Source organism: Chiloscyllium plagiosum, unplaced genomic scaffold, assembly GCF_037043375.1.
Source record: "Chiloscyllium plagiosum isolate Xiang-an unplaced genomic scaffold, Cpla_swu_hap1 HiC_scaffold_1, whole genome shotgun sequence".
In the NCBI taxonomy this organism is placed as follows: Eukaryota; Metazoa; Chordata; class Chondrichthyes; order Orectolobiformes; family Hemiscylliidae; genus Chiloscyllium; species Chiloscyllium plagiosum.
In genome coordinates, this window is record NW_028270139.1 from 130,761,262 (window position 1) to 130,778,986 (window position 17,725).

General features: G+C 40.5%; 1 protein-coding gene across 4 annotated transcripts in view; it reads left to right on the top strand.

Annotated features, from left to right (window-relative positions):
- The window catches only part of myo5b (myosin VB), a 274,037-nt gene that overhangs the window by 147,976 nt on the left and 108,336 nt on the right, over positions 1 to 17,725 (top strand). For all 4 annotated transcript variants that reach the window (XM_087990689.1, XM_087990700.1, XM_087990695.1 and 1 more), the window contains exons 10-14: positions 778 to 1,043; positions 2,931 to 3,012; positions 3,233 to 3,373; positions 4,991 to 5,113; positions 11,401 to 11,484. In XM_087990689.1, the coding sequence (XP_087846815.1) occupies positions 778 to 1,043; positions 2,931 to 3,012; positions 3,233 to 3,373; positions 4,991 to 5,113; positions 11,401 to 11,484 (696 nt within the window). The remainder of the gene's footprint in view (positions 1 to 777; positions 1,044 to 2,930; positions 3,013 to 3,232; positions 3,374 to 4,990; positions 5,114 to 11,400; positions 11,485 to 17,725) is intronic.

A 17,725-nucleotide genomic window follows, 5' to 3' on the forward strand; every position in this document is an offset into this window, starting at 1 on the left:
CTTATGAAGCTTTTGTGCCTTTTTTTAAAGATAGGAATCTCTTGGGGTTGGGGTACTTTGTCCAAATAAAATGGTAGCATTGATAGTGAGTAATTTGGGGGATACCTGTGGTAGGGTGGACAAAGTTGAAGTCACATGACACCAGGTTACAGTCCAACTGGTTTATTTGAAATTGCAAGCTTCGGAGCACTGTTCGTTCAGGTGAAGTCTGACACTCCACCTGACTAAGGAGTAGTGCCCCAAAAGCTTATGATTTCAAATGTGTCATGTGACTCTTGACTGTATGTAAGTAAAGCAGTGGGTTTCACGTCAGTTCTGTGCCCCACACAGCAAGAAGGAAATCAGGCAGGATGCAAAATATCCAAGCAATCCACTACAATCCATTCTATGCATTGGTCAAAACATTGAACTTTAAATTATCGTTCCATTTTATTTTAGGTGTATATAAAATTATCTAAAGGTCACACAAGATCACAGGCATCTCTGTCCATTAGAGAGACAATTGTTTGTACAGTAATTGCCTCGAGGAGCACCATTCCTCATGGGGCAAGGTGAGGCAGGCCTCCTTAAAGTGCCAGAGCCAGTACAGTGAATGAACCCATGCCAGTGATATCATTCAGTATCACACTCTAGCCAAATAAAGAACTAGCTTTACTTAGTATTCTCCTGATATGTAACCACTGTTTTAGTGAGTAGAGGGGTTTGAAGAAATTGGATGGATGGAAAGCAATTGTGTTGTGTTTCCAATGCATTACTTGTTCGTTTATCTGCTTTCAGAGAAACGATGAGCACTTGAACTATTTCTGTGATTTACTGGGAGTAGAGCACGATCAGATGGAGCACTGGCTGTGCCACCGCAAGCTTGTCACAACGTCTGAGACTTACGTCAAAACTATGTCCAAGCAGCATGCCATCAATGCCAGAAATGCCCTAGCCAAGCACATCTACGCCCAACTCTTCAACTGGATTGTGGATCACATCAATAAAGCACTGTACACGACCAGTAAACAGCACTCATTCATTGGAGTACTGGATATTTACGGGTACAAAATGGAGTGTGGTTAACACAACATTGAACAAAGTATAGCTGTAGCTACCTTTTTCAAACTGTGACTTTAGTACTGTTTGAATGATTGGTCTAGTAAGCGATCAATGAGAAAAGACACTTTTTTTTCAGTAAAAAGGGACTGTTGATTGAGTACATTATCAATACGTAACAAAGTGAGGGACACTAGACTAGGAATGGAATACATCCCCATTTAGGGTATTCATTCAAACACCCCAAGGTAAGGGTACAGAATGGTTAGTTGCAGAAGTTTCATTGCTCCAACAGTGTGCTGAGACTCAGCTTCAGAGAACAACACCTGCTGCACCTGGCCACAATTATCAGTTCTCACAACAGACGCATGGTGTAACACTTTCAATTTGATGTCAGTTTTCTGCTTGAGCCTTTTGACCATTAAAATCAGATTGAGACTGTTAAAAACCCACTTCATATGGACTATTTAAACAGAGAAGCTTCCATCCCATCAGTTGTAACCATTAACAGCCCCAAATTCCAGGGACTCGAAGGACTATCTAACTATGACTTTGTGGCACGATAGTTTGCTTCCTCCTTATTGACCATTTAAGTGACTCTGGTGTTGATATACTTGACAAAGTGCTCATTCATAGCAAACAGCATCGAGGACTTTCATAAATTTGTTTTCTTCCATGTTTATTGCAATATGCTGAGGCACCTAGAGCAGACTGACAGACACTGAGCCGTATTTAGAGATCTGACTGGTGTGTGTATGTATGTGATGTGTGAAACCGTGGGCATTCCCACTGTACAGGCTTAATGATAGTGAATTGGAGCATTGTCTGCCCAAAACATTTAATGTTTGTTATAGCTGAAGCATGCTTGATGGCAGAAGGGCAAGACCTGGTATGTCTCAGTATCTTCCTGTGATAACACCTCTGAGATTTGGTATTGACCTTTTGGGCAATTAAAGTCTCAACACTAGTTTCAGTGGGTTTGTTTTTAGCACACCATGTTTGAACTCCAAATTGCAATTTTGGATGAAGACTGTTTGTCAAGGTGCCTGCTTTCAACATGCTAGAGGCTATTATGTGCTAAAATGTGCTTTAAAAATGAAATGCAAATGACATAGGTCATTACTAATGTTTACATTGCTTAGCAACTTAGTGCATAAAAAAGATCTGTGTATTATGGATTACCTCAAATTATGGGCCTTTTTACATCATTCTATCATGTAAAAATGGCTTCTCTCACCATTAAACCTGCGTAACGTACATCTGAAGTTAGTGCAATTGCAGACTAAATACAATTGAATTTGCAACAGAAAGTTAAATCTATTAATAAATAGCACAAGAATGCTTTTAACGAAGTAATAGTTGGTGATGAATACCAATAAAGCTTTCTGGGACAGAATGTGAGCAATTAAAGTCTTAATTCCTAATATTTGATGAATTGTTATTTAGAATGTCAATTTTCAAAATGTTTTAATTAAGAACAGCATGCTTTTTAATTTGTTTGTTTTTGTCTTTTCCCCATCAGATCTTTCTTTCCTTCTCCTCACTTGTAACTTTTTGATGTTGAACTTGCCCATTTTATTCATTTTATTTATCTTCCTTCTCAGTTCTTCTGTTTTTTTTTCTCATTGGTTACAGGGATAATATAGTGTTCTCATTGTTTTCAAAAGTCTAAGGTGCTCTCTTACCTTTGTACTACTACTTACTGTCCCTTCCGGAAACTTTGTGAGCAAATATTTTAAAGTTGGGGAGTGCAGGAACAAATCCAATTTGCTGAATGCCTTTCTCCAGCAAATGTTCTATTTACTGTCTGGTTCTATTTATGTTCCCTCTAAATCTTGTTTGATTATTTAAGTAAGAAAATAATGTCTTTTCTTCCTCCCCATGTATTACAGGTTTGAAACATTTGAAATTAATAGTTTTGAACAGTTTTGCATCAATTATGCCAATGAAAAATTACAGCAGCAATTTAACCTGGTGAGATTGCTGAACTACATTTTACTTGCATATGCTCAAACCCTTTCTTTCAGTAGTGATATTCAATTCTAACTGCATCAAGTTTATTTTGTATTTGCCTTGACTCTAATGTTTCTCTTTAAACTGTTACTGAACAAACATTCTCTTTAAATGTAAATTGCCAGTATTAGATAACTGTTAATGTAACCACTTTCTGTTGGTTGTTTTCAATGTTTTTCAGCATGTCTTCAAACTGGAACAGGAGGAATACATGAAGGAGCAGATACCATGGACTCTAATTGACTTCTCTGACAACCAACCATGCATTGATCTTATTGAGGCAAAATTGGGCATTTTAGATCTGTTGGATGAGGAATGTAAGGTAAAGACATTGTGGTAGATTTTACTGTTGTTGAACATAATTTTCTTTTAGTTGAGGAAAAACAATAAGGTGAATTCATTGTACACGAACTCAGCGACTCACTCTGTTGAGGTCAGTTTTAATAATACTGCGTATGCCCAAATTGCTGGTGTTACCATGCGACCCCGGTTTGGCCCAGCACTTTCAAACATCTTTGAATTCCACGAGTAATGTATTTTTGAAATGGCACCTAACCTCCTACCTCTTGCACATTTCCAATATGTTGCTGATGTGTTTGCTATGTTTGAATCTTTAGCTGCGTATAAATGTTTCCTTTTGCATTTTAACAGTCAAATAAAGTCCCATTTCGTTCCTAGTTGTAAACAATGGCCAATGGGTTCTCTAGTAGCTTATGCAAACCTGTCTCTACTAGTCAGTATACACATTTATTCCTACAGTTCCAGGTATGATAATATTGGCCTTATTGCTAACTTCACTAATGCAACCCAGGCTATTTGTTCACTTTGCAAATCCATTGTTGAAATAGGGTGTATCAAAGCCATCCTGCTGGATAATGACTATCCCGAGCGCTGCATTTCATACAAACTTAAGGATATCCCTAGGGTGGTTATTCTTTGTCTGAAAAGTACCCAAACTACATGACAGAGTAAAGTATCTTCAAAGCTTGACCGATAGGTGAAGATGTTTCATTCTACTAATATGCAATAGCCACATAATTGGTGTTCACTGCTGACAGGATTTTGCTGTCATGCCAAAAAGACATCCGTCCAAATTGTTTTTAACCATTTCTTCGCACAGTCTCCTTTTTGTTTAAAGCAGTAATTTCCTCTTTTCAGTCCAAACACAAGGAGATAAAAAGATGTTGTCTTCACGTGAACCAAGGAAGGGCAAAAGACAGGATCTGGTGTTTCTGTGGAAAAATAATTGATTAAATTATATGGGGTGCTATCCTGCAAAACCTGCTCCCCAACTAAGACCATTAGTGGAGGTGCTGATGGAGGGAATGTTTTCTTTGGGAAGAATGGCTGATTTGCAAATATTTAATGCCCAGTTGCTGCTTATCAGGCTGGAGGCAGGATTCCCTGCCCCTTTTGTACAGAAGTCAACATCTCTCTTCAATTTCAGGCCAGGAGAAAGTGCAGTAATGGATCGAAAGTAATTGAATGTTTGGGGGAGGGACTTGGGTCAATGATTTGCACCCCTTCACCATCCCTTCCCCTTCCCAGCCCACCACCAGTTTGACGTGGTTGCTTGACATGAGTCCTGTCTTCCTCCAGTTAAATGGCTGCAGCAGTGGGCTGATGCAATTAACTTCCATCTAGGGCTTCCATTGGCACAGTGCTGCTATTGGTTTCAGGAGCTGATTGTCTGCCCACTGGAGTTAATGTGCCCTTCCACCTTCAAATCCCTGTTAGCAGTGTTAGATCTAGAGTGTTAATTCTAGGCTCAATTAGGAAAGGACTAGCACATCATCATTGTTATAATTATCAGTCCTACAAGTATACGAAGAATGTTTTGTGTGTCTGTTGTTTTACAAATAGTGCCGCTACCAAGCACTCTGTTTCCTGTGAAATCTAATTAGCTTCTAAGTCAAATTGATTTTGTGCCTCCGTTCAGATGCCGAAAGGGACAGACCAGAGCTGGGCCCAGAAGCTCTATGACCGCCATTCAAGCAGTCTGCACTTTCAGAAGCCCCGGATGTCCAACATGGCCTTTGTTGTTATACATTTTGCTGATAAGGTAATAACTACATGGTGATTATTTCACACATTGGAGTTTATATCCACACACAGCCAACAAACATTTTCACTGTTTACAAAGTCATTTTAAAGGTTCAAATGAGAAACCTAAAATGAAACGGAGGAACTGAAATCTACATTCGATTACAATTGGAAAGTACAATGGAATTAGATTTTAGTAAACTTTTCTTCACTTCCAAAGTCAATTATTCAAATGTTCACCTTTTACGCTTTCTTCTCTGCTCTAGATTTCAGATCATATTAAACTCTGCTGTCAACATCTTAACTTGGCCTGAGCTCAGTTCATCTATCACATGCTTGTTGATGTACATTGGCAAACTGGAAACCAATGTCTCAATTTTAAAATGGTAATCGTCTCTTCAAACCTTTCCTCAACCTCCCCCTCTATCTCTGGAATTCATCCACCCCAACAGCTAGACCTGTTATGCAACTTTTTCCACCTTTTCACCATTGGCAGCTACCCTGTGAGGGTCTGAGTTCTGGAATTCTGAGCCAACCTGCTTGGTCACATTTTATCTCTTCCCAAGGCACCTCCTTAGAAATTGTCACTCTAAGTTTTTAGTCACCCATCTTAATATTATCTTTGGTTCAGAGTCAGTGTTTACTTTGAAAGCAGGATCTTCAGAAGATACATTAAAATTGAAACCTCAGTATAAAATTAGTTTTGGTGCTTAAACTGTTTATGGAAGAATGGAGTTAATTTGCTTTTTAAGGGACTTTATCCAGTTCATTTAAGATCTGAGAATTGAACAATTCCAGATAAAGCCTCCTAAATATGAAAGTTCTGAACACTTTCACTCCTAAATCCCAAAGAGAATTCTCAGAATATTAATCAATATTTACAATTGGCCAGTTAAATATCACATGGCAATATATGAGCAATTCTGTTAAATAGATTATAGGTTGTTCTTTTACAAATATTTGCTCAGCAAAGTTTTTTTTTCCCCAAAATGGATTAATCAATGCAGTATTGATTTTGAAAGGAATGGTAGATTGGTGGAGAGGGAGTTTATTTTCTTAAGGTTCATTAAATTTGAGTTCGTAGCTTTTGCTTCTGATGCCACATTCCAGATTGAAAAGCAGCAAAATATTGGAAATTTTGCAAATCTAATATATAGACTAATAATGTAATTTTTATAGCAAAAGATGTAATGGTTCTAGCACTGACCCTTGGGAAACATCGCAAGCTACAATCCTCCAGTCTGGGAAACAACCATGTACAAATTTGCTGTTTTCTATCTCTCCATTAATTTTTAAAATCCAAATTTAACAATGACTCTCCTCCTTAAATCTCTTTTTTTTTTAAAAAATCAGCCATTAATGTGATATCTTGTGAAACATTTTCTTAAAGTCCAAATAGACTGCATTCCCTTCAACCAACTTTCTCTGCAACTGCATCAGGTGCTCACCAAGTTCTTTTCATTCCCTGCCCCCACTCTCCACACTCCCCTGTTTTCCAATGTTTAAACACGCATTTACTACCTTACATTGCTTCCTTGACTTACCCACTTTGTCAAATTGAATATCATTTCTTTGTTATTTCTAAGCTAATTCAAGCTAGCAATCCTGTATCCTGTGCTTTCAAGTGGGCAGAAATCTTCCCCTTCCACACCTCAAGTGGCATTTTTTCACCCAGTTTGTGGACTTCATTTTCCAGCTTTGCTAGCTCTTGGTTGTACTGTTTGGGGGCAGGAGCGGTGGGAAACTTTCTTGCTGCTGTCAATATGCCTTTCTCCAACACCAAGATACTGTGTCCAACCATCTAGACTGTTTTCATTTCTTAATTTTCATCCTTGTTTCATCTCTCTGCATTTCCCTCACCACTTTATTTCTTGCAACCTCCTCTCATTCATTGTGATACAGTCCCCTATTTTTCTCTCCTCCAGTGCAGTCTATTCTTTTGCTGCAGTGATGGTCTAGCATGAGTTATTGAAGTAAGTTCTTGTGATGGCTGCAAACTATAGACAAGAATTGCTGAAGAAACTTGGCAGGTCTGGCAGCATCAATGAAGAGAAATCAGAGTCAACATTTGAAGTCCAGTTGCTCTACTTCAGAACTGACAGTAGCTAGGAACAACTGGTGCATGTGCTGAGGATGTGAAGGAGATGGAGCCCAGAGGCAGAGAATAACAGGCAGCCAAAGGATGATATTATGTCAGGGATACAAAAAAAAACTGATAATGGATGACCATAAATAGGTGAAGTAGCAGCTTTTCTTTCTCAATGACTTGCTACATCCATTCCTTTGTCAGTGCTTCATACGCCCTCTCTCTCTCTCTTGCGTGCGCTCTCTCTCTTGCGTGCGCTCTCTCTCTTGCGTGCGCTCTCTCTCTTGCGTGCGCTCTCTCTCTTGCGTGCGCTCTCTCTCTTGCGTGCGCTCTCTCTCTTGCGTGCGCTCTCTCTTGCGTGCGCTCTCTCTCTTGCGTGCGCTCTCTCTCTTGCGCTCTCTCGCTTGCTGTCTCCTTCACCCCCTCGACTTCAGTATATGTGCACCTTTCCCTAGCTAATTTCAGTTCTTAACTCGAAATGTTCATTCTGCTTTCTCTCTACAGGTGCTGTCAGACCTGCTGAGATTCTCCAGCAATTTCTGTTTTTGTTCTATATTTCTGGCATCTCCACACCTGTACTTTTGTTTTATCAGATACAAGCATTACTGCCTTAGTAAGCACATTTGTCTATTGTGTGAAACTACTAGGATAATTGCCAATAATGATGAGTCTTGGATATGCATGAGTAAACAAAGACTGGCCTGGCCCAAGTTGAATTTTGTCAGAAAATGCTGATGGGGACTGTGGCTCCAAAATGCTGACAGTTAGCATATATAAGACTGACAATTCACAGCTTTCAAGCTGTTAGTGCCTAAAGGCTTGCCTATAGTTGTCAAGCTGCAAAATTGATTGAACACCGCAACACAGTTTGCTTTGTCATGAGACTGTCACCTTGCAATTGCTGATGGAAACACTTTGGACACATGATTATGGAGGAAGAGTTTAAAAAAAAAACAGAAGTCTAATTCTGAAGTTCTTGTTAGAAAGCAGAGTTTGTAATGCTCTGCCCCAGAAGGCAGTGGAGGCCAAGTTTCTGGATACTTTCAAGAAAGAGATGGATAGAGCTCTTAAAGATAGTGGAATCAAGGGTAATGGGGATAAGGCAGGAACAGGATACTGATTGTGAATGATCAGCCATGATCATAATAGTGCAGGCTCGAAGGGCCGAATGGCCTACTCCTGCACCTATTGTCTATTTTTATTTACAAATTTGTTTATGATGTGTGTGTACATTATGTATGTAACTATGCCTATAAATGTATACTTTTATACACACCTCATGTCTACAGATATTGGATGCTAAGAAGGCCACATAAAGTTAGCTGGAGAACTTAATTTTTGTCACTGTAGGTCCAGCCATTTAAGACTATGTCTATCCCTGTGGTCAAAGTTAAAAATCACACGACACCAACAGGTTTATTTTGGAAGCATTGGCTTTAGGCGTGCTGTTCCTTCATCAGGTGGTTGTGGAGCAGGATCATAAAACGCAGAATTTATAGCAAAAGATTAGTGTCATGCATGCAACTGATAGGATATATTGAACAAACGTCTATTGCTGTTAAGTCTTTCATCTTTTAGAATAGGTTGCTGGTTTTTGTTAATACGTAAATCCCAAAACTTCTTTCAAATCATACTCTCAAGATACCTTTTTTAAATAAAACTTGAAGTTAAAATTTCAGCTCCGACAATGCATTAAAGGTGAGGTTAGAGTGTGTCTGTATCCCAGTCTTGAGTCAGACTGATTCTGTTTCCAAAGTAGGAATTTATAAAATGTCACATGGATTGACTGCCTGCAGGTTGTGTTTTTTTGAGCAAAATAGAATGTATTGGCAACTACAATTCTGTAAATCTAAATCAAAATCATCCCATAGACTTGTGTGTGTGCATGCATGTGAGGGGGAAATGGGAGTATGAACGCATGTGCTTCTTGGGGGGTGTATGTATGTGTGTCTGAGAGAGAGCACGTATATGAGAGAGGGTCTGCATGAGTGTGCATGTATGTGTGAGTGTGTGTAATAGGGTCACCTATAGTGTGACATGAACCCAAGGTCCCTGTTGGGGCCATTCTCATGGGTACCAAACTTGGCTATCAGCTCTGCCCCACCACTCTGTGTTGTTGCCTATCCCGAAATCCGCCTTGGAGGACTGTCAACCCAAGGTCTAAGGCCGAATGATCCTGACCGCTGAAGTGTTCCCTGACTGGGAGGGAACTGTGAATATCCTTGTGATGAGGAATATTTTTCCTTTTCCCAAAATGTTTTCTTCAAAAGAAATGGATACCTTCAATTTCAGATCTTCCACCAATTAAAGGTTTCTGAATTTCAACATTTTCCTGTGGAGAAGTTAACACATGATTTTGATTTTCCACAAGTTTCTAACTATAGCCTCAAAGTCTAAGTGAGGGTTGATGAGTCAATATTGAGATCACAGAATAACTATTGCTTTGAAAAGTACTTGCTGTTACTTCCCGAGGCACTTAGATGATAAATGAACTGCTGCTTATATAGAACTGAACTTTATTGATGAAGAAGGCATTGAGTTCCCAGATCACTTCCTATTATGTTACACATGATGAAGATCATGTATAGATGTCTACATGGAAGTTTCTAGTTTCAGTCTCAGCTACTTTTATTAGGATTTATGCAAATGTGTTTCATTAGCTGCCTTACTACTTAGGAAAAACAGCATCATTGGATGTGAAGTGATTGTGGAAACATATTCTCGTAAGGCTCTGTGGTTTTGGTAGGTGATGGGGAATAATCGAGCAATGTTCAGCAGGTAATGGGAAAGGCAAATGCAAAAGTCTTACTAAAACTATACAAGGCACTAGTTAAATCACACCTGTAGTATTGTGAACAGTTTGGGTCCCCTTATCTATGTGAAGGTATATTGGCACTTGAGGTAAATCAGGGAACATTCCCATGGGCATGAAGGCACTGTCTTATGAGGAGAGATTGAGTGGATTGGGCCTGTACTCATTGGAATTTAGAAGAATGAGAGGTGACTTTAATGAAGCATACAAGATTCTTGGCAGGGCCTGACAGGATAGATGCTGAGAGGATATTTCTCATTGTGACAGAGTCTGGGATTATTTAAGATGGAGCTGTGGAGAAACTTCTTAAGTGCGACAAATCTGTGGAATTCTTTACCGCAGAAGCCTGTAGAATATGTTTCATTCGATATGCTCAAGACTGAGACAGCCTTTTAATCAGTAAGAGAACAGAGGGTTATGGGAAAAGGCAGGAAAGTGGAGTTGAAGATTGAGATCAGCCACGGTCTCATTCAATAGTGGAACAATCTTGATGAGCTGAATGGTTTACTAATGCACCTGTCTCTTAGGTGTGGTAAGAAATTCAGCTTTCTGTTCTGCAAAGCCTCCATTTATATGTGCCTTTAACAGCTGATTAGTGACTTACTTCAAATATTCAATGATTAATTAATTAATTATCTTAAGGAATATGGACACCGCTGGAAAGGCCAGCATTTGTTACCCATTTCTACTGCCCTTCATCTGAATGGCATAACTTGGTGGATTAGGAGTGGCATGTAGGCCAGCCCAGGTACAGATGGCATTAGTGAACCAGATGAATTTTTACAACAATTGATAATAGTTTTAGTGAGGCTAACTTTTTTTAAAATTCTAGATTGGTGAATTAGATTTTTAAATTCCACCAGCTATTGTGGAATTTGTACCCATATTCCCAAAGGTTAGCCTGGACCTCTGGATTACTGCTTCAGTGACATTACCTCTGTGTCGTCATCTTCATTCATGCCTGTGTGTATGTTACATGTACGAACACACATCAGTACCTTTTCCCAGAGAGTCTTCCATCTATCTTTGTCGCTTTTGTTTCGCAGACGACAACAGCTCATTCTGGGTGCTATTACTGGGCTTTGATAGATGTCTTTGTGTGAACCTTTACAGTGAAAGTGATTGGTCTCTGAAAAGCATTATGCCTGACTCCAGTTCTGTCCTTGCATTTCCAGTAGGAATCAGGAATGTGGAACGTTTGACAGTGTATGATACAATTAACAGAGCAATGACTAATTGCCCCATTATACTTCTTTAAAAGTTATGTTCATTGATACCTTCCATATTTTTGAAACATATTAACTTTTAGTTACACTTGTAAAAGTAGCTTTATGTAATTGTACCTCTGTAGGTTGCTATCTATTGGGTATGGCCTCCTACCTAATGCAATGGTTGTTCTCTTCCACAGGTGGAGTATCAGTGTGATGGGTTCCTGGAGAAAAACCGCGACACAGTACACGAAGAACAGATCAACATACTGAAGGCCAGCAAGGTATGATGGCCCAGGTCAAAATCCACTTCCACTTCTATTACATCTACACTGCAACCCAAGGCTGGTGTAGGCTTCTACAGGTTAGGCATGTTACCAACCAGTTCCATTGTAGTGTTCGACCACATGAATGCCATTTGGAAATTTGCAACCCAAGAAAACCAGTAGTCTGAATAAAGCATTTATTTTGTGAATGCTTCACCTTTTAGGAGTTCAGTAAGGTAAACTAACTACTCATACTTACTTCAAGGCAAAGTGAAAATTTGTTTTCTTAAAATTATTACTTCATTTTAAAAAAAGTAAGTCTTCTTCTTCCCTGACCTGTAAACATTGAATCATTCCTTGGATGCCATTCCTAAATCTCACTCAATTGATATTGTGTTGGTGTCATCCTGGGCATTTGTTTCCTCTCAGTTTCTTACCTTTCCAACATGATGGAAGAGCTGGATTCTGTTCTTGTTTGTTTGTTACATGTGTGAGCGCTCCATTGGGAGCAGCTAGTTATATTGGTGGGATGGTGCTAGAGTTTGCATCTGGCAATTTAGATTGGCTAAGCACCTGAATGTTTTGCTAATGACTCCTGTCATCATGATATTTTGAGCACCTTTTATAGTTGGGTGAAAGGGGAGCCTGGGCTCCCAGTTGCATTGAATCACTGAGAATTATACAGAGCAGTTCACATGGTGCTTTTTCCTCTCACGATTGCTGTACTATGTATTGAACTTGGCAAATGTGTAAAGTCTGTTGGTAAACACAGCATTTTAGTACATAGAAAGAAATGTAGATTTTCAGCATAGAAACTGTTCAGTTCATGTCTGTGCAGACTGAAAATCTGGTCTAATGCTGCTCTTCTGCTCTCAGTTCATAGCCCTGTTTGTTGCAGCATTTCAAATGCATATCCAAATGTCGTTTAAATATAATGAGGTTCTCTACCTCTAGCATCCTTTCAGGCAGTCGGTTCCAAGCCCTTCCATCCTCTGGGTGAAAAAGTACTCCTCACCTTGCCGCTAATCAACTATCAAAGTGCTGAATGACAAAGCAGGCTTGCAGGGATCAGTAGTCTCATTCTGCTCCTAACCCCCAGGTTCATATAAACCAAGCAGTCTGGCAATTTAGTGGCAGGCAGAAAAAGGAATTGAGACAACAGCCAGTTCAGCCATGATGTTGTTAATTGATGGGGCAGGCTCAATGGGTTAAATCGCCTACTCCGCAGTCCTGTGTCCTTAAATAAGTGTTGGACAAATTCAGTATGTATGGCAGCATCTGCATTGAGAAAAACAATCAAAGTTTGGAGTCCAGCATAACTTTGGAACTGAAAGGAGATGAAATTCTGATGGATTTTGTACTTTTTGAACAATAGGGGATGGTCACCTGGAACAAAGAAAAGTGTGTTGTTTAAGGCAGTGGGTTACTGTGACATGGTGAGAAGAGTGCCATGAAAATTCCAGGAAGCAGCACTGCGAGGCTGTATCCATCATTCTGATCTCCTCTGGTGCCTTGGTGTCTAATATTGAAGGCAGGATCTGCTGACAATGGGCAACCCTGTTAACCGGAGCATGTGCAAGCTTCCAGAGGTTCAATCCTGCATATGACAAAATGTGACGTGTTATGGAATTGTTTGTTTCCTTGATACTGAGAAGGTTAGGAGCTACTTGTATAAAGTAATTGTAGTGATTGGCGCAATGTCAGTGAGGTGGATCTCATGGAATATGAGTTCCCTGATCAGATCAGGTTAAAAGTCCCCAACCAGGGAGTCCTGGCTGACATATAAACAGGAGTGTTAGGGGTTCTGCTCACTCTAGGAGCCATCTCTTGAGTTAGCCGGGTCAGTGTCTTGGACCGTACACGTGTAAGTAAAGGGTGAATTAGAGTCATAGAGATGTCGTGGAAACAGACCCTTCAGTCCAACCCGTCCATGCCGACCATATATCCCAACCCAATCTAGTCCCACCTGCCAGCACCCGGCCCATATCCCTCCAAACCCTTCCTATTCATATACCAATCCAAATGCCTCTTAAATGTTGCAATTGTACCAGCCTCCACCACTTCCTCTGGCAGCTCATTTCATACACATACCACCCTCTGTGTGGAAAACGTTGCCCCTTAGGTCTCTCCTATCTTTCCCCTCTCACCCTAAACCTATGCCCTCTAGTTCTGGACTCCCACACCCCAGGGAAAAGACTTTGTCTATTTACCCTATCCATGCTCCTCATAATTTTGTAAACCTCAAAGGCCACCCCTCAGCCTCTGATGCTCCAGGGAAAACAGCCCCAGCCTGTTCAGCCTCTCCCTATAGCTCAAATCCTCCAACCCTGGCAACATTCTTGTAAATCTTTTCTGAACCCTTTCAAGTTTCACAACATCTTTCCGATAGGAAGGAGACCAGAATTGCACGCGATATTCCAACAATGTCCTGTACAGCCGCAACATGACCTCCCAACTCCTGTACTCAATACTCTGACCAATAAAGGAAAGCATACCAAACGCCGCCTTCACTATCCTATCTACCTGCGACTCCACTTTCAAACAGCTATGAACCTGCACTCCAAGGTCTCTTTGTTCAGCAACACTCCCTAGGACCTTACCATTAAGTGTATAAGTCCTGCTAAGGTTTTCTTTCCCAAAATGCAGCACCTCACATTTATCTGAATTAAACTCCATCTGCCACTTCTCAGCCCATTGGCCGATCTGGTCCAGATCCTGTTGTAATCTGAGGTAACCCTCTTCGCTGTCCACTACACCTCCAATTTTGGTGTCATCTGCAAACTTACTAACTATACCTCTTATGCTCGCATCCCAATCATTTATGTAAATGACAAAAAGTAGAGGACCCAGCACTGATCTTTGTGGCACTCCACTGGTCACAGGCCTCCAGTCTGAAAAACAACCATCCACCACCACCCTCTGTCTTCTACCTTTGAGCCAGTTCTGTATCCAAATGGCTAGTTCTCCCTGTATTCCATGAGATCTAACCTTGCTAATCAGTCTCCGATGGGGGACCTTGTCGAATGCCTTACTGAAGTCCATAGAGATCACATCTACTGCTCTGCCCTCATCAATCCTCTTTGTTACTTCATCAAAAAACTCAGTCAAGTTTGTGAGACATGATTTCCCATGCACAAAGCCATGTTGACTATCCCGAATCAGTCCTTGCCTTTCCAAATACATGTACATCCTGTCCCTCAAAATTCTCTCCAACAACTTGCCCACCACTGAGGTCAGGCTCACTGGTCTATAGTTCCCTGGCTTGTCCTTACCACCCTTCTTAAACAGTGGCACCACGTTTGCCAACCTCCAGTCTTCTGGCACCTCTCCTGTGACTATCGATGATACAAATATCTCAGCAAGAGACCCAGCAATCACTTCTCTAGCTTACCACAGAGTCCTCAGGTATACCTGATCAGGTCCTGGGGATTTATCCATCTTTACCCATTTCAAGACATCCAACACTTCCTCCTCTGTAATATGGACATTTTGCAAGGTGTCACCATCTATTTCCCTTACAGTCTATATCTTCCATATCCTTTTCCACAGTAAATACTGATGCAAAACACTCATTTAGTATCTCCCCCATTTTCTACGGCTCCACTCAAAGGCTGCCTTGCTGATCTTTGAGGGGCCCTATTCACTCTCCCTAGTTACCCTTTGTCCTTAATGTATTTCTGAAAACTCTTCGGATTCTCCTTAATTCTATTTACCAAAGCTGCCTCGTGTCCCCTTTTTGCCCTCCTGATTTTCCTCTTAAGTATACTCCTACTGCCTTTATACTCTTCTTAGGATTCATTCGATCTATCCTGTCTATACCTGACATATGTTTCCTTCTTTTTCTTCACCAAACGCTCAATTTCTTTAGTCATCCAGCATTCCCTATACCTACCAGCCTTCCCTTTCACCCTGACAGGAATATACTTTCTCTGGATTCTTGTTATCTCATTTGTGAAGGCTTCCCATTTTCCAGCTGTCCTTTTACCTGCGAACAATTGTCCCAATCAGCTTTTGAAAGTTCTTGCCTGATACTGTCAAAATTTGCCTTTCTCCAGTTTAGAACTTCAACTTTTTGATCTGTTCTATCCTTTTTCATCACTATTTGAAATCTAATAGCATTATGGTCGCTGGCCCCAAAGTGCTCCCCCACTGACGCCTCAGTCACATTGGTGACGGGCTATCGGCCTTCACTGAGTTATTTCAGTAATGGTTCTGATGGACTCAATATTTGCAAAAGATGGTGGTTGGCAATTGTTCCACATACTGTCAGGGAAAGGGCAAGAGAGATTAGAAATCAGAAGTGTTATGGAACAGAAGGCTAAAGATGCAGTAATGGTGATTTAAAAAGTAAAAATTCATTTATGCTCATAATAGAATCAACATCAAGTATAACAGAAAGTGAAAGGGGGAACCAAGACATAGTTACTTATGAAGAGATATCAGAAGGGCAGACAGAGTCTGTGATTGTGGTTGATGAACTCAATGTTGAGTCCAGAAGGCTGTAAAGTGCCTGATCAGAAAATGTGTAATACAGTTTATGCAAAAATTGTCTGGAATGGTTTGTTCAGAAGTAATGAAAAGTTAATAACTTTAACATTTTATTTTATTTTGTATATTGAAGGATTGTGATCTATATCTTGAAGACAACGACTTCATAACAATGTGTTTGGGGCCAGTTTTTATTTGTGGTGTAGAGAATGATGTTTTTGTACGATGATCAAAAATGAAATAGTCTGTTAAAAAGGGATAACTCCTAGATCATGGTTCTTTGTATAAAATTTCACAGAACAGCATTGTTACAACACAGGAGATGACATTTGGCCCAACTGATGTGTAACTTTCCAAATGAGCAACTCCCCTAATATCATGCCCTCACCTTCTCCTTGTATCTCTGCATATTGTTTCTTTTTGTTCATATGGCTGCCTGAGTTCCTTCTGAAAACTTCAATTGAACCTGCCTCCACCAGACTGTGGAGCATTCCAGAAGTTAACCATTTGCAGTGTGAAGCAAAGGTTTTCCTTTCTCTCTGGAAGACAGCCCTGATGACCTCTATCTTTTGTTGTGGTTCTGTTCGCCGAGCTGGGAATCTGTGTTGCAGATGTTTCGTCCCCTGTCTAGGTGACATCCTCAGTGCTTGGGAGCCTCCTGTGAAGTGCTTCTGTGACGTTTCTCTGGCATTTATAGTGGTTTGTCTCTGCCACTTCCGATTGTCAGTTCCAGCTGTCCACTGCAGTGGCCAGTATATTGGGTCCAGGTCGGTGTGTTTGTTGATAGAATCTGTGGATGAGTGCCATGCCTCTAGGAATTCCCTGGATTCTATCTTTTAAAACATTTATCCATAGGATGTTAACATTACTGGCAGGGCTAGCAGCTCGAGTTGTCCTTGAGAAGATGATGGTGAGCTGCTACTTTGTGAGTTGCAAGAAGAAAGATTTAAGAAAGCTTCAAGGTGATATGGACAAGTTGAGGGCAAACATAATGTAGATGCTGTACAGTGTAGCTAAATATAAAGTTATAAACCGGTGTGCAAAATGGAAAAGAATATTATCTAAATTGTGATATATTGGAGTGGGTGTACAAAGTGATCTGGGTATCCTTATACATCAGTCAATGAAAGTAGAGTGTCAGGAGATGCAGCAGGCAGTTAAGAAGACAAGTGGCACATTGACCTTCATTGCAAGAGGATTTGAGTTCACATGTCAGGATGTCTTGCTACAGCTGTACAGAGACTTGCTGAGACCATACTGGAGTACTGTGTGCAGTTTGGTCTCCTTCCCTCTGTAAAGGATATACTTGCCATAGTGGGAGTGCAGCAGAGGTTCAGTAGGCTGATACTGAGGATGGCACTGCTGGCCTATTAGGAGACACTAGTTTAACAAGGCTGGTATTCACTCAAGTTTAGAATGCTGAGAGGGGATCTGATGAAGCCTATAAAATTTTCTAATGGGGCTGGATAGATTAGATGCAGGGAGGATGTTTTTCTGTTTGAGAGTTTAGAACCAGAGCACACTGTCTCAGGATACAGCATAGACTGATGAGGAAAGATTTCTTGACCTGTGGAATTCTGTACCATAGAAGGCTGTGGAAGCCAAATCACTGAATATAATCAAGAAAGAGATAGTTAACTTCCTAAATTTTCAAGGAATCAAGGGATATAAGGAGAAAGCAGGGCTATGGCATTGAGATAGAGGATCAGCCATGATCATTTTTAAGGGTCAAATGGCCTATACCTGCTCATAATTTCTATGTTTCATGAAG